We start from the raw sequence: 21429 nt of genomic DNA, 5'->3' as shown, positions 1-21429 counted from the left end.
CTGGTGATGTATTTATGCAGCTGGTGTATGTATTTATTTGAAGTGGATACTTTGTCCATGTTCGATGCATGTGACAAGGGCTCAGGGCCGGGGCAATGGGATGATCCAGAAGGATGGGATGGGGAGGGAGGTGGGTGGGGGGTCCAGGAAGGGGAACACATGTAAACCCATGGCTGATTCATGTCAATGTATGGCAAAAACTATTACAATATTGTAAAGTAATTAGCCCCCAACTAAAATAAATAAATTTATAAAAAAAAAAAAAAAAAGAAATGGATACTTTGGTAATCAGAAGCTTAATGCCAGGCCCTTAGGATCAGGCATTTCCCATCATGCTTCACCATTTAATATTCCCACCAAAGTGCAAAAGGCCTCCTTTCTCCATGTCCTCATCAACACTTGTCAGTTTTCATAGAGTGTTAGGTGGCCGACACATTTAGAACAGATGCTATGGTCTACGGGGCAGAGAACAGAGACCCTCAGACAAATGTCTGGAATTTGAATGATGCAGCTCTGAGGGCCGCCTCTCACCTCCTTAAGACCAGAGCCGGGGCCTGGGAACCGGTCGTGGTGACAGCACGGGGATGCCAGGCTGCTGAGATCAACTCTACCAGGCCCAGGGTCTTGAAGATGCCTCCCTGCTGTCTCCATTCATCTGAAAATGCATTTGCCTTCAGATTTGGCCGTTGCTCCTCCCTGCAGGGTGGGAGCAGAGGGCTGTGGGCTCTACTTTTTGGGTTGGATTCACTGTGACTCAGCTGTGCTCATTTCACATGCTAGCAAGGTTATGAGCAAAATCCTTCAATCTAGGTTTCAGTAGTGTGTGAACTGACAACTTCCAGATGTACAAGCAGGTTTAGAAAAGGCGGAGGAACCAGAGATCAAATTTCCAACATTTGTTGATCATAGACAAAGTAAAGAAATTCCAGAAAAATATCTTCTGCTTCATTGACAACACTATGGCCTTTAACGATGTGTATCACAACAAACTGGAAAATTCTTAAAGAGATGGGAGTACCAGCCCACCTTACTGGTCTCCTGAGAAATCTGTATGAGAGTCAAGAAGCAACAGTTAGAACTGGACATGAATCAACTGACTGGCTAAAATTGGGAAAGGAATAAGACAAGGCTGTACATTGTTGTTGCTGTTATTCAGTCACTCAGTCATGTCCAGCTCTTTTCGACCCCATGGACTACAGCACACCAGGCTTCCCTGTCCTTCACCATCTCTCAGAGCTGGCTCAAACTCGTGTCCATTGAATTGGTGATGCCACCCAACAATCTTGTCTTCTGTTGTCCACTTCTCCTCCTGCCTTCCATCTTTCCCAGCATCAGGGTCTTTTCTAATGAGTCAGCTCTTCATATCAGGTGGCCAAAGTACTGGAGCTTCAGCTTCAGCATCAGTCCTTCTGTGAATATTCAGGATTGATTTCCTTTAGGATTGACTGGTTTGACCTCTTTGCTGTCCAAGGGACTCTCAAGAGTCTTCTCCAACACCACAGTTCAAAAGCACTAAAATTGGGAAAGGAATAAGACAAGGCTGTATATTGCCACCCTGCTTATTAATTCCTATGCAAAGTACATTATGAGAAATTCAGAGCTGGATGAAGTACAAGCTGAAATCAAGATTGCTGGGAAAAATATCAATAACCTTAGAACTTGATGATACCACTCTAATGGCAGAAAGTGAAGAGAAACTAAAGAGCTTCTTGACGTGAGTGAAAGAGGAGAGTGAAAAAAAACTGGCTTAAAACTCAACATTCAAAAAACAAAATCATGGCATCTGGTCCCATCACTTCATGGCAAATAGATGGGGAAACAATTGAAACAGTGACAGACTTTATTTTCTTGGGCTCCCTGTCTCTAGCACATGGCTTCAGCTAAGTCTATTGTTGCTGTGTTTACTCCCCACCCGTCTTCTCTACAAAACCTGTAGAGAAGGTCTCTGTTTCAGTCAAACATTTAGTTCTGGGTATTCTTGCCACCTCTTCTTAATATCTTCTGCTTCTGTTAGGTCCATACCATTTCTATCCTTTATTGTGCCCATCTTTGCATGAAATGTTCCCTTGGTATCTCTAATTTTCTTGAAGAGATCTCTAGTCTTTCCCATTCTGTTGTTTTCCTCTATTTCTTTGCATTGATCACTGAATTCAAATGGGTATACCTTTCCTTTTCTCCTTTGCCTTTCATTTCACTTCTTTTCACAGCTGTTTGTAAGGCCTCCTCAGACAACCATTTTGCCTTTTTGCATTTCTTTTTCTTGGGGATGGTCTTGGTCCCTGCCTCCTGTACAATATCATGAACCTCCATCCATAGTTCTTCAGGCACCTTGTCTATCAGATCTAATCCCTTGAATCTACAACATCTATAAAGGTCAGGAGCAGTTTTACAAAGTGAAAAAGTTCTGGAGTTGGGTGGTGGTGATGGTTGGACAATTATGAGAGTGAACTTAACACCACTGAACTATATGTATACTTAATATGGTCAATTTTACCTGATGTATATTTCACCACTGTTTGGGAAAAGAGGTCAGGCAGATTGCTTCTTCCTCCCTGAGATGGAGAGGGCCCAGGAGATTCATTACCTCCAAGGTGCTGACTAGAAAATTCCAAACTGGCTAATTAAGACTACTTTCCTGGGGAAGGTGGAAGCTACAGTTAGGTCAGGTGTTACACCTAGGTTTGATGTCATGGGCTTCAGCAAAAGTGATGCCATTTTGAGCCTGTGGTTTTCTCTTTAACTATTCCCCACTTTTGAGCAAACTCTCAGCCTAACCAAGAAATTCAATAAGAATTTAAGGCATTAGCATCACTCTCAGCTACCGATCTATAGAACCCACAGCTTTGTTGATCCTTGATGTGGTATCCAGAGGTCATGACTTCTGGCTTAATCCCTGTGACATTTGTAACCAGGCAGGACCCTATGGGGGCTTCCTGGGACAGCCCTACCCTCCATGTTTGTAATAAACCTTTAGCCTTCTAGGCCTTCCCCAAGTTCCAAGGAAAAAATTTAATTAGAGAAGTGAGAAAATGAAGAAACAAAGGAAAACAGTCAAGCAAGACAAAGTGATAACCATTAAACATAATCAAGGACATTTAGTTCCTCCTCAAGAGCTATCAATAATATTTTGAGCCAAATCCTCTGTGCTGTTTTGCAGAAATAGAAAACCCCACCAGGTGGAAGAAGTTAACTGTGTGCTGCCCGCAAGGACATAGAACCTAGAAGCTAGATGATATTGATTTCTGACTCCTCACCACCCACCAATCAGAAGATATCCATGAGCTGATCACATACCCTGCAACCCTCTCCTTTACCCTGTGTTTAAAAACCTTTCCCTGAAAGCCACTGGGAGTTTGTGTGCTTTAAGCACTAACTGTCTGGACTCCTTGCTTGGTGCCTGCAATAAATGCTGCACTTTCCTTCATCACAACCTGGTGTCAGTAGATTGGCTTCACTGAGTGTGAACCAGCTGTTAGGAGTAGAGGTAAATCCGATCTAGATACTTATGGATCGATTGGAAACTTGATGAGGTGTGTCATGAAGGAATGTGTCCCATGCCTGGGTCCCAAAGTATGTAAGCAGTGGAGAAGAGAAGGACATTGGAAAGATAGAATGATCTTTCTACTTTCTCTGTAGAGAACATGTCAAATCTTCATCATGTGAAGAAGCAAAGAGCAGCCAAAAAGCTGAAAAGTATTAAATTTCTAGGATATTGATGAAGAAAAGTATTATTTTCCTGAATTTTGTGATGTTTGGGGTATTTGTTAACTGCTATGGTTCAAGTATGGTGTATCCCCACCCAAATTTACATGACCACCATCTGCCATTTTAGCCACCAGTAAATTTTCATTTTTGTTTTAAAAAATATTTATTTATTTGGCTGCCTAGGGTCTTAGTTCTGGCATGTGGGATGTTTGTTGTGGCATATAGGAGTCTAATTGTGGTGTGAGGGCTCAGTAATTGTGGCCCTTGAGTGAAAGTTGCTCAGTTGTGTCCAACTCTTTGTGACCCCATGGACTATACAGTCCATGAAATTCTGGAGTAGAAAGCCAGAATACTGGAGTAGGTAGCCATTCCCTTCTCCAGGGGAATCGAACCAGGGATCCTGACCCAAGGATCGAACCCAGGTCTCCCTTATTGCAGGCGGATTCTTTACCAGCTCAGCCACCAGGGAAGCCCAAGAATACTGGAACGGGTACCCTATCTCTTCTCCAGGGGATCGAATTGGGGTCTCGCATTGTAGGCAGATTCTTTACAAGCTGAGTTACCACGGAAGCCCTTTGTTTTAAAAAATATTTATTTATTTGACTGCCTGGGGTCTTAGTTCTGGCACATGAGATCTTTGTTGTCACATATAGGAGTCTAGTTGTGGCATGAGGACTCAGTAGTTATGGCCCTTGAGCTTACTTGCTCTACAGCATGTGGAATCTTAGTTTCCTGACCAGGAATTGAACCTGTGTCCCCTGCATAGCAAGGAGGATTCTTGAACACTGGATCCCCAGGGAAGTCCCATCAGCAGTTTTTATATGTGGATGTGGTAATGGTTTTCATTTATGGTCACTACATAGCATTTGCTTTTTAAATAAATGCATATAAGTTTGTTGATAGGAAATTGGAAAGTAAGGCTGGTCCCAGGCAAGTCACACAAAGAGTGAAGGCAGAAGCATCTGTGTGTTTGATTTATCAGCTGTTACAACGCTGATCCTTTGCATGTCTGGCACTAAATGTTTGCTCATGTGGCTTCCCCAAGGAGGAAGTGTGACCAGTGACTGAGTGTGCTGCATCCTGTGGCTACAAGTTTTGGGTTGCCCAAAAGATCCTTCAGTTTTTAGGTGAAAATGAGAGACACAGTTTTCATTTTCCCCAAGAACTTTCTTGAACAACATAGTCACCATTTTGTTCCACAACCTTCCACCATGTTTCAGGCAACTTCATAATTCCATCTTCCTCAAAGTTTTTATCTTTTGGAGCAAAGAACTGTTACAGATGCCTTTTACAGTCTTCCAGGGAATCAAATTTTTTTCCATTAAGATAATTTTGTAAAGACTGAAATAAATGGAAATCCAAAGTTACAGTGTCTAGTGAAAATGGCAGATGAATCAGAACTTCACAGCCAAGCTGTAAAAGCTTTTACCTGGTCATCAAAGAAACATGTGATCTTGTGTCGTCCTGATGGAAGATTGTGTGTTTTCTGTTGACTAATTCTGGACGCTTTTTCTCAAGTACTGCTTTCAGTTGGGCTAACTGGAAGCAGTACTTGTTGGAATTAATCACTTGGTTTTCAGGAAGGAGTTCATAATAGAGGGTTCCCTTCCAATCCCACCATATACACAACATCACCTTCTTTGGATGAAGACCAGCCTTTGGTATGTGTGGTGATGGTTCATTTCGCTTGGCTCACGAGCCTTTCCATTCCACACGATTTTACAGTATTCACTTTTCATCACCTGTCACAATTTGTTTTAAAAGTGGAATATTTTCATTACCCTTAAGTAGAGAATCACATGTGAAAATATGGCCAAGAAGGTTTTTTTTTTCTGCTGAACTTATGTGGAACCCAAATGTCAAGCAATTAACATAACCAAGCTGGTGCAAATGATTTTCAATGTGTGATATGGATATTTTGAGTATATCTGCTATCTCTCATGTGGTGTAATGTTGATTTTTCTCAATTAATGTTCTGATTTGATCGCTATCAACTTTAACTGGTCTACTCGACAGTGGAGCATTGTCCAGAGAGAAATCTCCAGCACGAAACTTTGCAAACCACTCTTGACATGTTTGGTCAGTCACAGCACCTTCTCCATACACTGCACAAATCTTTTTTTGTATTTCAGTTGTGTTTTTACCTTTCTTGAAATATTAATAATAAAGCATAATATGCCAAAAATGTTGCTTTTTTAAATTCAGTATTAAATGGCTACACAAAAATTAACCTATTTTGATAAGTTTTTTTTAATGCATGCTGATATGCTAGCTGTCACAATATAATCTAATAAAATTGCTTATAATGAAGTTAAAGACCACTAAGAGCTACTATAGCCATCTTACAGAGAAAACCGAACGAACCTTTTGGCCAACCCAATCCTTCTTGATCCTTACCCCTGCCATACATAGAAGGGATACCACTGAAATTTTAAGATGCAGCCCAAGGCACCTCCTCTCTGAACTCTCTCAGGGCCTCAGCATACACAGGTCAGATACACAGGGACACAGAAGGAATCTACGGGGTACTCGCTCTGTGCCTGGCATCCACTAAATGTCTTTCTGTGCCTGGCATCCACTAAATGTCTTGCAAGCCTTAGCTCATTCAGTGCTCACAACCAACTTGTAAAATAAGGCCTATGATTAGCTATTTAATACATCTCATAGGTGAGGAAAGACTGAGGCTTAGAGAACACAGAGGAGCAAAACTAGCCACCCCAAAATGTATCACTCTGGCATGAGAGTTTATTTAAGCTGATTCTTTTTTTTTTCTTTGATTATTTATTTATTTTGGCTGTGGTGGGTCTTTGTGGCTGCACACAAGCTTTCTCTAGTTGCAGCAAGCGGGGGCCACTCTCTAATTGCAGCACTCGGGATTCTCATTGTGGTGGCTTCTCTTGTTGTGGAGCATGGGTCCTAGGAACATGGGCTTCAGTAGTTGCACCTCTCAAGCCCTAGAGCGTGGGTCCAGTAGCTGTGGCACACTGGCTTAGTTGCTCCACAGCATGGGGGATCTTCCCAGACCAGGAATCGAACCTGAGTCCTCTGCATTGCAAGGCAAATTCTTAACCACTGGACCACCAGGGAAGCTCTAGGCTGATTCTTTTTAAGAAAAAATAAAAAGACATCAATTTTTCTTGTTACCACCCTATCAACTGCTGCAAAGAATGTAGATAAGGGGCCTGTTCCAGGAGTAGAACCGTGACCAGTGATATGTACAGAAGAATCTGGGCAAGGTGTGGTAGGAGAACCCAGCAGGGCCTAGAGATCAGAGTTTACTCTACCCAGCAAGCACTTGTTTACCAAACATTTGCTTTTCTGTCCCATGTGAGTTGCCTTCCTCCTCTCTGAAGTCCCAAACCATTACCCTCAACATCCTCTTCTGTCTTAGCTGAAGGTGGTATTTAAGCTGAGGGCTTTGACCATTGTGGTGAGTTAGTTCTCCTGCGTCTCTCCCATGTATACATGCTATTAAACTTTTGTTAGATTTTTCTCTTGTTAAACTGTCTCCTGTCAATTTAATTCTTAGACTGGCCAGAAGAACCTAGAGGGGTAGAGGAAAATTTCTTCCTTCCTCAACATCATCATAGTTCATCCATGTTGTAACCTGAGTCAGAATTCCCTTCCTTTTTAAGGCTAATGATACTGCTTTGTATGTATAGACCTCATTTTGTTTATCTAGTAATCCACTGATGGACACTTGGGTTGCTTCTATCTCTTGGCTGTCATAAAGAATACCATGAACACAATGTACAAATATCTCCTAAAGTCCCTGTTTTCAGTTCTTTAGGGTATACACCCAGAAGTGGTGTTGCTGGATCATATGATAATTCTATATTTACTTTGTAGAGGAAACTCCAGACTGTTTTGTAGTATCCTTCGCAGCCTATGTATGTTGATGCTATCAGTTTAGGAACACCTGGGGACACACGTGAGCCTTTATTACTCGTGGGAGTCCCCAAAGACATTTCCCCAGCTGGAACCAATAAGGTGGCTGATGCAGCCCTTGTGGTTCTTATTATGACTTCAAGACACAGCTTAGCAATGACCATCAGAGAGCTTTGAAAAAACAAGCATTATTGCTCTTAAGTCCTGAATGCCACACAGCCAGATCATCCAGTTGGGAGGAGGGGTTCAGAGCGTAGACGTGGTTTCCACATTTATTGAGGTCCAAGTGTGGGGTGGTTAGACAGGAACCAGAGGGCAGGAAGAGACATGTGGGGGTCCCTCACTCGGTTATCTAGGTTCCCCAAGGCTTTCTAGAAAGGAGAACGTCATGGGTGGGGCTGGCATGGGTGCTTACCTAGAAGCTGTCATACAGCTGGCAAAGTGTTTATTCAAGATGGGTGTTTGAAAGGGATGCTTTAGTGATCAGAAGCTTAATGCCAGGCTCTTAGCATCAGACATGTTCACTCCATTTCCCATCACAGCCTCACCTTTTAACATTCCCACCAAGGGTGCAAAAGGCCTCCTTCCTCCATGTCGTCACCAACATTTGTCAGTTTTTGGTTTTTGAGAGTGTGAGGGGGTTGACACATTCAGAACACGTGCCACAGTGTAGGGTGCAGAGAACCGAGAGTCTCAGACAAATGTCTGGGTCTTTGAATAACGGAGCTCTGGGGGCATCTCTTGCCTCCTCAAGACCAGAGCCAGGCCCTGAGAATGGGATGCAGTGATACACGGTGATGCCAGGCTGCCAATCTGTTCCTGTCGCATCCTCTCAGAGCTGGAGGGGCTCCTTCTCTCAACCTCAGATTGTCTGTGTAACTTCCTCACTCCAGGCCTGGAAGGTCCGTGGAGCTGAGCCTCCTTCTGTCCTGTTCGTGGCTATACTTGGCCCCTAGCCTGCTGCCCCACACCCAGGCCAGCCCCCGGCCAGTGCTGAAGAGAACGGAGAGAAGGAGGCAGACCCAGTGACCACTGTTTCCTCCCTGCAGCACATCCCCGTCACCAGGAGGATAGAAGGGGGTCTCCATTCAGACACAAGATCACCGTCATGGGGCGTGTTCATTCCTTAGGTGGGAACAGGTACCGGGAATGCTTCTCTCTCAGCCTCATCCCGGAGCAAACCACGGTGCTGTCAGCTCAGGGGGGTCCACACAGCACCTTCTGAGCGCCCCCCACGCCCCTACCACAACCCCCCTGCCACCTACCTATAGCAGCCGGGGCACCATTAACCAGACTCCCCAGGGACGGGGGGAATGGAGGCTCACGGTCTAGGGAGGGAAGCAGGCCAGCCCAGAGGAAGAAGTTCCAGGACTGAACTTCGTGCACAATGACCCGGAGCCGCAGATACGTCAACCTTCTCCATTTCTAATAGCCACCCCCACCTGCTCAAGTACCCTCGTTTGAGGTGATGCGGAAATATTTGAAGTTGCCTTTAAAGTTGTAATTTGTTTCCGTTTCTCTTTCAGTTTCAAGATCTTTTCTGGAAAATGCTAATCAATTCAAAATATTAATATCTCTGTTCTGTTTCCCATTCCCCTCCTTCTCAAGGGGGCCTATCGGGAAATGTGCATATTCTCAGAGGCACTAGGGGTCCTCAGGTGTTCACAAGTCCCGGGTGGAACGCTCGGAGCTCCAGGTGGTACAGAAGCCTGGGACCTGTGCCCCATGTCAGTAGGGTCCCCTTGGACTGCACCCTGAGGCCCACACTGTCCACCGAGGCCCCTCAGGACACATGGTCTCTCTCTGAAGCCTCTCTGTCCAATCTCAGCTGGCTTCTGCCCTCGCTGGTCCTCTCATCACTTTGCATGGGGCCCAGGACCTTCTAGATCCCTCCAGGCCCCTCACCCTACAGCCCTACCTCTGCCTCTGGATTCTAGATGACTTCCTCTGCCACTGCCTCCCCTACCAGGTGACACGGCCACATTGACCATGGGACTCTGAGAGCCCTGAGTGCCCCCAGGGGACTCGGAGGGAAGTGAGGCACCCAGTTCCCCAGAAACCCTCCCAGCAGGGGAATCGGGGACCTTGTCTGTGAACTTCCATCCCTCTCTCTCCCTCTCCCTCTGCTGACCCTTCCTCCCAGCATAGGAGTGCTTTCTACTCCCACTCTGTCTAATAGAGCCTGTCTCTACCTCTGAGCGGAGAAGGCAATGGCACCCCACTCCAGTACTCTTGCCTGGAAAATCCCATGGACAGAGGAGCCTGGTAGGCTACAGTCCATGAGGTCGCTGAGAGTCGGACACGACTGAGCGACTTCACTTTCACTTTTCCCTTTCATGCACTGGAGAAGGCAATGGCAACCCACTCCAGTATTCTTGCCTGGAGAATCCCAGGGACGGCGGAGCCTGGTGGGCTGCCGTCTATGGGGTTGCACAGAGTCGGACACGACTGAAGCGACTTAGCAGCTACCTCTGAGGGTCCCTCTTCCAATGGGAGCTGTTGTTCTGTCCTTCCCTGGCGTGGAATTTTCAAAGGAACACAGCAATGAAGCTTGAAGACCCCAAAAGGAAAATTACCTCCAGAGATATTTCAGAAAAACTTTTCTCCACTTTAGGAATTAGGGAACTTAGACGTTGCCATTTCAGAGTCACTTGGAGCTTCCTTTTCCTTGGATGGAGGACGGCTGGGTTCAGGGCCATGGCAGTTCCTCGTGGTCCTGCTGGATTAAACCTCACAGAGCACCCTAGTGTTGAGGATGGCATCCAGAAGTCGCCTCCTTCACCGAGAAAGAAAATGGGCTCTGGGAATAAGAGGGTCCTGGGCATATACCCTGAAGAACCGTAATTGAAAAAGACACATGTACCCCAGTGTTCATCACAGCACTATTTACAATAGCTAGGACATGGAAGCAACCTAGATGTCCATCAACAGATGATCGGATAAAGAAGTTGTGGTACATACATACAACAGAATATTACTCACTTAAAAAGGGACACATTTGAGTCAGCTAAATGAGGTAGATGAATGAAGTCACAAAGAAGAAAACAAATATAATATATTAACACATATATCTATGAAATCTAGAACGATGGTACTGATGAACCTCTTTGCAGGGTAGTAATGGAGATGCAGACATAGAGAACAGACTTGTGGACACAGTGGGGAGGAAAAGGGTGGGACTAATTGAGTGAGTAACATACACATTACCATGTGCAAAATTAGATAGCTAGTGGGAAATTTGCTATATGACACAGGGAACTCAAATCTGGTGCTCTAGAACACCTAGAGGGCTGGGATGGGGTGGGGAGGTGGGAGGGAATTTCAAGAGGGAGGGGATATATGTATACCTATGGCTGATTCATGTTGATACATGGGAGAAACCAACACAATATTGTAAAACTATTATCCTCTAATTGAAAATAAATTTAAAAAATTTTTAAAGAGTTAATTTCAGCTATCCACTCATAGTCCTTCCAAAAAGAGTTACTTACTTGGGGGTTTTCTAGGAAGGCAGTCACCCTATTTCTGGGTAGGGCAGCTTGAGGATAGCATAGTCCAGGATCATTGCAAATGACAAAAACTTCAGAGCTGGGGTTGGGATCCAGGGCTGCTGACCCCACAGATAGATACACATCAACCTCCACTGAGGGACAGAGGCTCACAGTGAGGTCCCTACTCCTGGAGACCTAGTGCTTATTCTATGTCTCCCCTTTAGACGCCATCTCTGGAGGTGTCCCATCAATGTCACCTGTCCTTTCCATTTGTCCTCTTCTTTCCAGACTGAGTAGACATGGGCTGACCTCCAATGAGCCACCACTTGGTCCCAAAGCCTCTCATTTCTAGACATGTTTCTCCACTTCCATATTGGACACAAATTTCTTTACCCATTTCCTCCTAATTTTTAGAAAACCACACTGTCAGGGCAAAATGTGGTAACTGCACCAAACACACAAAGGTAAATTAGGTGAACCAAAGGGATGGGAAGAGACTAGGGATGGGTACCAACCAGCCATACAGGTTGTATGCAGGTTCCCAGACAGATGTCAGTCAAAGTGTGAGCACCTCCAGTTCCCACCCTTGGCAGTAAGCCAGGATACTGTCTGATTTTCTTTGACCTAGGTTTGAAGTGAACTTTCAGACTGGCTTCAGTGACACCAACAACATTGCCTTCCACTTCAACCCTCGGTTTGAAGACGATGGCTATGTGGTCTGCAACACAAGGCAGAACGGAAGCTGGGGGCCGGAGGAGAGGGAGATGCAGATGCCCTTCCAGACGGGGATTCACTTTGAGCTCTGCTTCCAGGTAGACAGCTCGGAGTTCAAGGTGAGCAGGAGCTCGCCTCTGTTTGCTTCAGCTGCCTTCCCTCACCTCAATTAGGGGCCCTGAATAGCTTTAACTAGTCAGATGAGCAACACCTTTGTGCAGAGAAGAGGACCATTTCCTTGTAAGGTTGCAGTCTCCTTACACACCTTCATCTGCATCTACAGGTGCACCTGTTGCTTCTTTTCCTGGAAATAAGCACCAGATAAGCCACCATGGTGCTTTTTGGTCTCCTGGGTCTTTAAAGTCCAAGTTATTTCCATTCCTCTGTTGTAGCCCTTCTTCCACTCCACGTCCCTGGGAACATTTTTGTTTCTGTTATCTTCTTGCTGCCTTTATCCAGGTGTTACTAATGGCTTAGTTTTACTGGGCATTGCATATTGCTTTTGTGAGCAGAGCGGTGTCGCTGAGCTTGGGGAGAGGGGAGGGGGGTGAGTCCACCTGTGTCTGTGCTTCTCTGTGTGAACATGGATTTCCCCACCCCCTCATCATGCAACCTGAGGTCACCTCTCCTCTGCTCCCCATCAACGTTTGTATGTATATTTCAATATGCATATTTCAGTAACACCCACATGAGCTAAGATTAGAAAGACAAACCTATTGCAATAAACAAATAATGAGAAGAACTAAAAATCCAACAACTAGAGCCACCTAGAGATTGGATGCATTTTGGGTCCCAAGCATGTTCCTACAACCGCCGCAGCTCTGAAGGCTGATGCCCAGACCTACAGAGGACTGATGTGAAAACTAGACACAGGTCTGAACTCCAGAGGCAGCAGCGCAGAAGCTTGGGTGTGTTCCCACCCGACCAGGGACACTCTCTTGACATGTATATTCATCTTGACTGGTGATGGTGAACGGGAACCTCTTCACGCAGTATGCCCACCGTGTACCCTTCCACAATTTTGACACCATCACAGTTGCCGGCATTGTGAATGTGTCCAGGATCAGCTTCCAGGTCAGACTGTCCCCAGGGAACCCAGCCCCTGGTTCAGGGCCCCAGCCTCTTGTGGGACCTGCTGTGTGGACCCAAAGATGTCAGCCAGTCTCCTTTCCAGATGGATCAGAGGACACACCTCTGGCTCCCCCATCCTGTCCTTATGCCACTGTCTCTGCCCGGAGCCCTCGCTCAGTCTCCTCGTTCCTATGCCACTCATCTCTGTTACCTTCTATCCCCACTCTGCTTAGGAGGCTGTGTGGTTCTAGAAAGAACCCAGGCTTGGAAATCAAACTGAATCCAGCTCAAATCCCCAGCTCTGCCATTCTCATTGGCTAGGGGATCTTAGACAAGTGACTTCACCTTTCCCAGCCTTGGTTTCCTCAGCAGTGAAATGAGCACAGCTTGCAGCTCCATGGGTCTTTGTACATGAGTTCAATGAGGCCATACATGTCAGAGGGCACAAAATAGCCTGCTGGCACCACTCCTGGGCCTATTTGACCCTCTCTGTATTTTAAATTTTTTGAATGTGTAACCAGCATCTAAAAGGTCAGGAGTTGTTTTGGAAGATGAAAAATTTCTGGGGCTGGTTGGTGCTGATGGTGGCACAACTGTGAGAGTAGACTTAATGCCACTGAACTGTATGTACACTTAAGATGGTAAATTTTACGTGATGTACTTTTCACCACTATTTAGGAAGAGGTCAAGCAGATTGCTTTTTTCTCCCAAGGATGGAGAGGGCCTAGAAGACAGATTACCTCCATGGTTCTGACCAGAAAATTCCAGACTGATTGATTAAAACTACATTCCTTGGGAAGGTCAGAGATACAGTTAAGTCAGGTGTTACATGTACGTTTGGTTTCATGGACTTCCTCAATAAGGAAGCCATTTTGAGCCTGTGGTTTTATCTTTTAACTACTCTCTACTCTTGAGCAGGCTTCTCTAGTAGCTCAGCTGGTAAAGAATCCGCCTGCAATGCAGGAGACCTGGGTTCAATCCCTGGGTTGGGAAGATCCCCTGGAGGAGGGCATGGTAACAAACTCCAGGATTCTTGCCTGAATAATCTCATGGACAGAGGAGCCTCGTGGGCTACAGTCCATGGGGTGGCAAGGAGTGAGACACAACTGAGAGATATGCACAGCACAGCACAGCTACTCTGGAGCACGCTCTCAGCCTAACCAAGAGATGCAATCAGAATTTAAGGCTTTGATATCATTCTGTGCTACCAATTTCCAGTCTCCACAGCTTTTTGACCCTTGGTGTGGTATTTAGAAGTCCTTGATTGTGGTTTAATTGCTAAGTTGTGTCCGACTCTTGTGACCCTGGGCTATAGCCCACCAAGGTCCTCCGTCCATGGGATTTTCCAGGCGAGAATACTGGAGTGGGTTGCCATTTCCTACTCCAGGGGACCTTCCCAACCCAGGGATTGATCCCATGTATCCTGTATTGCAAGTGTATTCTTTACTGCTAAGCCACCTGGAAAGCCCTTCAAGAGTTATTATGTTTTTGCTTAATCCTTGTGACACATTTATAACCAAGTGACACCCTATAGCAGCTTCCTAGGAGAGCCCTAACCCCCTTGTCTATAATAAACCTTTAGTCTCCTAGGCCTTCCCCAAGTTCCAAGGAAAAACTTTAATCAGAAAAGAGAAAATGCAGAAACAAAGGAAAACGTTCAAGTAAGACAACATGATAATAGCCATTAAACACAAAGACCTTTAGTTCCTCCTCAAGAACTACAGATAATGAAATCATGCTCTTTCACTTGGCTGTGTCTGACTCAGATAATATTCTGAGCCAAATCCTTTGTCTTGTTTACAGAAATAAAAAAACCCCACCAGGTGGAAGAAATTAACTGTATGCTTCCCACAAGGACATAGAACCCGGAAGCTTGATGATGCTGACTCCCGATTACCTCACCACCTACCAATCAGAAGATATCCTTGAGCTGATCACCCACCCTACAATCTTCTCCCTCACCCTGTCTTTAAAAACCTTTCCCTAAAAGCCATCAGAGAGTTTGGGTCTTATTAAGCACGAGCTGTCTGTACTCCTTGCTTGTTTTTTTTCAGTTGCTAAGTCATGTCCAACTCTTTGAGACGCCATGGACTACAGCCCGCCAGGGTCCTTGGTCCATGGGATCTTCCCAGGCAAGATTACTGGAGTGGGTTGCCATTTCCTTCTCCAGGGGATCTTCCTGACCCAGGGATCGAACCTGCATCTCCTGCATTGCAGGTGGATTTGAAGAAGGAATTCATAGGGCCTGGACTCCATCTTAGGCCTGTTCCTGCTGATTATGCCACCTCTCTAATGGACTCTGAACTCTGTGCTTAGTGTCTGTGGAAATGACAATAGAAGGATAAGACCCCCTCCGGACAGGTCATAAATTCTTATCTGTAACCTCAGGCTTATTGATTGTTGACTGTTTGGAATGTAACCTCAGGCTTATTGATTATTGACTGAACACATAACACATGAATGATGGCGTTATTGTGATTGTATTTACCTTTCCTTTGTTTATGTAAGTCACAAGGAAGTTGGGTGGTGGGTTCAGACACGTATACATGGGGTATAAAAGATTTTCACAAATGCTGGTCGGGGTCCTTGGCTAAGAGGAGACTCTGCCTTGGGCCCGCCGGTGTAATAAACTGCACTTCACTATCTGCATCGTCCTTCTGAGTGAGCTTGTTTCCCGGAACGCGTGGCTATAACAGATTCTTTACTGCTGAGTCACCCTTGCTTAGTATATGTAATAAACGCTGCACTTTCCTTCATCACAACCTGGTGTCAGTAGATTGGCTTTACTGTGCATGGAAGAATCTTAATGAGTGAAGAAAAATCTGATCTAGATAGTTAAGGATAGATTGGAAATTCTGATAATAGATATGGTTGAAAGATTGATTGCCTTGCTTAGCAAGGAACTGGGGGATACAATTGGGGCATTATCTTTCCAAGTCAATGCCAGAGGAAAGGAAAGGAAAAGAAGGAGGAAGGGTTTAATGTTTAGTTAAAGTTGAAGACTTTATCTGCCACTTTTCATGTAGAAGCAGTCTACCTGGCTGTCAGCTACTGTCGTTCCTCATCAGTTTGAGTCAAGGTCTCCAGCACTTGTACAGGACCAGGTATCAGCTGGAATCTTCAATCATGAGATGTGCATCCAAGGTTCAAGTCTCTGGAGCTCGACTCCCTTTTGGGTAATTGGGAGAACATGGTACAGTCCCTTATAAAGAGATTATATGGGAATCTTTGTTCTTAGTGATTTCAAATATGGTAGAAGACAACTGGGACTCAGTTTGCTCAGTCATAGCCAGACTAAGTGCCCTCCAAGCCTCAGCTCATTCAATGCTCATGACAATCATATCCAACAAGGCCTGTGATTAGCTACATCTCACAGATGAGGAAAGACTGAAACTTAGAGAGTGTAGGGGAGCAAAATTTGTCACCCCACAATGTGTCACTTTGGCATGAGTATTCATTTAGGCTGATTCTTTTTAAGAAACTGAAGACTCGAAGTTTTTCTTGCTACCTCCTCCTCAACTGCAGCAAAGAATATAGATAAAGCATCCTTATAGAAATAGAGCCTTGACCAGTGTTATGTACAGAAGAACCTGGGGGAGGTGTGGTGGGGAAACCAGACAGAGCCTAGAGATCAGAGTCCACTCTGTGCATCAGGCTCTTATTTACCAAACACTTGCTTTTCTGTGAATTGCCTTCCTCCTCTTTGAAGTAGCAAATCATTACCCTCCACATCCTCTCCTGTCTTTGACTGAAGGTGATATTTAAGGTGAGGGCTTTGATCATTTTGGTTAGTGCTGCGGCTGGACAGGTCCTTGTGGTTCTTATTATGACTGCAAGACATAGTCAGCAACAACCATCAGGAAACTTTGAAAAAATAAGGATTATTACTTGCAAGTCCTGATGGCCACAAAGGACAATGGCCAGTGGGAAGGAGGGGGTGAGAGCAACAGACCTGGGTTTCTGCTTTTATTGGGGTTCAAGGGTGGGGTGGTTAGGCAGGAACCAGGGAAGAGACATGTGAGGTCACTCACATGGTTATCTAGGTTCCCCAAGGCTTTCTAGAAGGGGAAACTTCATGGGCCAGGCCAGCTGAGAGCTTCCCTATAAGCTGTAATCCAGTTGATAATGTGTTTATTAAAGATGATTGTTTGAAATGGATGCTTTGGCAATCAGAAGCTTAATACCAGGCCCTTAGGATCAGGCATGTACACTGCATTTCCCAATGCAGCCTCACCAATTAACATTCCTATCAACAAAACAAAAGGCCTCATTTTGCCACGTCCTCATCAACACTTGTTGGTTAATGGCTTTTTGAGAGGGTGAAGTGGCCAGTACTTTTAGAACAGATCCTATGATCTATGGTGCAGAGAATATATACCCTCAGACAAGTGTCTGGACTTAGAATAATGAAACTTGAGGGCTGCCTCTCACCTCCTTAAGACCAGTGTCAGGCCCTAGGAAGAGATCACAGTGACTGCACAGTGATGCCAGGCTGCTGAGGTCAATTGTGGCAGGCACTGGGTCTTGAAGATGCCTTCCTACTGTCTCCATTCATCTAGAAACCCATTGGCCTTTGGGTTTATTTGTTGTCCCACCTGGCAGGTGGGGAGCGACTATGGGCTCTCCTTATCGGACTGGACTCTTTGTGACTCACCTCCAAGGAGTGTGGCGATGCCAAGGTGTGTGTTTGCTAGAACTCTAGCTTTCCCATTGTCTCCCTGGACTCTGGGAGTTTTGGGGTGGTTTTCAAAAAAATTTTTAATTTACTTATTTATTTATTTTATTTGGCTGTACTGGTTCTTCTTTGCTTTGCACTGACTTTCTGTAGCTGCAGTGGGGCGGGGTGGGGGGGGGTGTTACTATTCACTGCAGTGCCCGGTCTTCTCATTGCTGTGGCTTCTCTTGCTGCTGAACATAGGCTTTGGGGTGTGGGCTTCAGCATTTACAGCACATGAGCTCTAGACCATGGGCTCAATAGTTGTGGCTCATGAGCTTAATTTCTCCATCACATGTGGAGTCTTCCAGGACCAAGGATCAAACGTGTGTTCTCTACATTCTCAGGTAGATTCTCATCCTCTGTGCCACCATGGAAGTTTTGTGGTGTTTTTTTTTAACAGTACTTTCTTGAGATATAGTACGTATCTCAATATGTTTATTGAGAACATGTTATTTATGTTCATGTAAACATTTAGATGTTAGTCGGCTGTACAAGTTTGTATGTTGTAAACAGCTGCATGACCACCATCCAGGTCAAGCTCCAGGACATTTCTAGCACCCAGATGACTCCTTCTGGTCCCTCCTAGTTGGTGTCTGCCATGGGTTATTGCTTTTCAGACTTATTATTAGATTTTATCTAATAGAATGCTCCCAGCCTGTGCTCACTTGTCTGGCTCCTATGCTCAACTGTGAGGTTCGTTGAAGACCTTGCTTATATCTTCGGTCTCTCTTTATTGCCAAGGGCTAGCCCATGCAGGGGCTTCCCTTGTGGCTCACTGGTAAAAAATCTGCCTGCACCCAGAAGAAACTATCAGAAAATTACTATGACTAATCAGTGAATTCAGCAAAGTTGCGGGATACAAGGTTGATTTACAGAAATCACTTGCATTCCTATATATTAACAATGAAAAATAAGAAAGCAAAATTAAGGAATCAATCCCATTCACCATTGCAACAAAAAGAATAAAATATCTAGGAATAAATCTACCTAAGGAAACAAAAGAACTATATATGGAAAATTATAAGACACTAATGAAAGAAATCAAAGACAACATAAACAGATGGAGAGATATTCCATGTTCCTGGGTAGGAAGAATCAATATTGTGAAAATGACTATACTACCAAACGCAATTTAAAGATTCAATATGATCCCTATCAAATTACCAATGACATTTTCCACAGAACTAGAACAAAAAATTTCACAATTCATATGGAAACACAAAAGACCCTGAGTAGCCAAAGCAGTCTTGAGAAAGAAGAATGGAGCTGGAGGAATCAACTTTCCTGACTTCAGACTATATTACAAGGCTACAGTCATCAAGATAGTATGGTACTGGCAGAACAACATAAGTATAGACCAATGGAACAAGATAGAGAGCCCAGAGATAAACCCACACGCCTATGGGTATCTTATTTTTGACAAAGAAGGCAAGAATATACAATGGGGCAAAGATAGCCTCTTCAATAAGTGGTTACGGGAAAACTGGACAGCTATGTGCAAAAGAATGAAATTAGAACACTTCCTAACATCATACACAAAGATAAACTCAAAATGGATTAAAGGCCTAAATGTAAGACCAGAAACTACAAAACTCTTAGAGGAGAACATAGGCAGAACACTTGATGACATAAATCAAAGCAAGATCTTCTATGACCCACCTCCTAGAGTAATGGAAATAAAAACAAAAACAAACAAGTGGGACCTAATTAAACTTAAAAGCTTTTGCACAGCAAAGGGAACTACAAACAAGGTGAAAAGGCAGCCCTCAGAATGGGAGAAAATAATAGCAAAGGAAACAACTGACAAAGGATTTGCAAAATAAACAAGCAGCTCATACCACTCAATACCAGAAAGTGGTATTTCCCAATCAAAAAGTGGGAAAAAGACCTAAACAGACATTTCTCCAAAAAAGACATACAGATGGCTAACAAACACATGAAAAGATGGTCAACATTGCTCATTATTAGAGAAATGCAAATCAAAACTACAATGAGCTATAACCTCACACCAGTCAGAATAGCCATCATCAAAAAGTCTACAAACAATAAATGCTGGAGAGGGTGTGGAGAAAAGGGAACCCTCTTGCATTGCTGGTGGGAATGTAAATTGATCCAGTCACTATGGAAGACAGTATGGAGATTCCTTAAAAAATAAGAATAAAATCACCATATGACCCAGCAATCCCACTCCTGGGCATGTACCCTGAGGAAACCAAAATTGAAAAAGACACATGTGCCCCAATGTTCATCGCACAACTATTTCCAATGGCTAGAACATGGAAGCAACCTAGATGTCCATCGACAGATAAATGAATAAAGAAGTTGTGATATATATATACAGTGGAATATTACTCAGCCATAAAAGGAATGCATTTGAGTCAGTTCTAATGAGGTGGATGAACCTAGAGCCTATTATACAGTGTGAAGTAAGTCAGAAAGAGAAATATAAATATTATATACTGACGCATATCTATGGAACCTAGAAAGATGATACTGATGAATTTATTTGCAGGGCAGCAATGGAGAAACAGATGTAGAGAACAGACCTATGGACACAGGAGGAAGGGAGAGGGGAGAGAGTGGAGAGAATAACGTGGAAACTTACAATACCATATGTAAAATAGATAGCCAATGGGAATTTGCTGTATTACTCATGGAACTCAAACAGGGGCTCTGTGACAATCTAGAAGGGTGAGATGGGGAGAGAGATGGGAGGGAGGGGACATGGGTGTACCTATGGCTGATTCTTGTTGATATTTGACAGAAAACAACAAAATTCCATAAAGCAATTGTCCTTCAGTAAAAAAATAAATAAAGTGACAAAAAAAAAGAATCCTCCTGCCAGCGCAGGAGACCCGGTAGATATGGGTTGGGTCTCTGAGTTGGGAAGATCCCCTGGAGGAGGAAATGTTAACCCACTCCAGTATTCTTGCCTTGCCTGGATAAATCCATGGACAGAGGAGCCTGGTGGGCTATAGTCCAAGGATTTGCAAAGAGCATTCACTTTTCCCTTTCTTCTGCTGGTGAATGGTTGTGTTGTTTCCAGTGAGAGGCTATGACGAGTGAAGCTGTTATGCACATGTACATATGATGTCATCTCTCTTGGGTAAATATCTAGGAGCAGAAGAGCCAGGACACAGGAGTGGAAGAGATTTGACTTTATTAGGATCCACCAACAGGTTTCCACTGCTGTTGTATTTTACACTCCATCCTGCAGTGAATGAGAGTCCCTATTGCTCTGTATCCCAGCCGATGAGGAGATGGTCCCTGTGTCCCTGGTGTCAAAGAGGATTGCAAAGAATTACCATCCTTTCTGCTATAGCCATGCCTTCTGCCTCTTAAATCCAGTCAAATTTTGGTTGATCCAGGAATCTGGTGGGGATGAAGTGTGGACAAAGGAGGCAAGTGGGCTCAGTCTATAGGAACATCTCAAAGAAGTCAGTCTTTGCAAATTCTGGGGCATCCAGGTAAGTACAAGAAGAGAGAGAGGTGTGGACCTGTGTGCAGCCCTGGAGCACCTGCTTCCCACCTGGTGCCTGTAGGACCCCCAGCTTTTTGGCTGGGCTGGACCAAAGGGGCCCTGTCTGTAACACACAGTGGGAACGGCTTGACATCATGGAAGTCTATTGTCGCTATATCTTGCCTCCTTAACCTGCTTCCCTACACAGCCGATCCTTAGTCTCTTTTTCAGTCAATCATTCTCTTTAACAAGATGCTGGTGCCAATCGAAACAGTTCATTCAATATCTTGCACCCACCTTCATGTCACTTGGAACTTTGTATTATGTTTGAGACTACTCTGCTCCCCATTCTAAAGCCCAGATTCAAGAGAGAGAAGAGAGAG

The 21429-nt window shown here is 44.5% G+C and overlaps 1 protein-coding gene across 1 annotated transcript in view; it reads left to right on the top strand.

Annotated features, from left to right (window-relative positions):
• The window catches only part of LOC145540406 (galectin-9-like), a 62714-nt gene that overhangs the window by 8000 nt on the left and 33285 nt on the right, over positions 1 to 21429 (top strand). The window contains 4 exon segments of the mRNA XM_081574965.1: positions 8550 to 8682; positions 8685 to 8733; positions 11713 to 11923; positions 12768 to 12872. Of these exon segments, the coding sequence (XP_081431091.1) occupies positions 8550 to 8682; positions 8685 to 8733; positions 11713 to 11923; positions 12768 to 12872 (498 nt within the window).

Source organism: Giraffa tippelskirchi, chromosome 3 (genome assembly GCF_054371585.1).
Source record: "Giraffa tippelskirchi isolate mGirTip1 chromosome 3, T2T-mGirTip1v1.2.pri, whole genome shotgun sequence".
NCBI classification, from domain to species: domain Eukaryota; kingdom Metazoa; phylum Chordata; class Mammalia; order Artiodactyla; family Giraffidae; genus Giraffa; species Giraffa tippelskirchi.
Note: the sequence above shows the minus strand (reverse complement) of the source record. Positions and strands in the feature narration are given on the sequence as shown.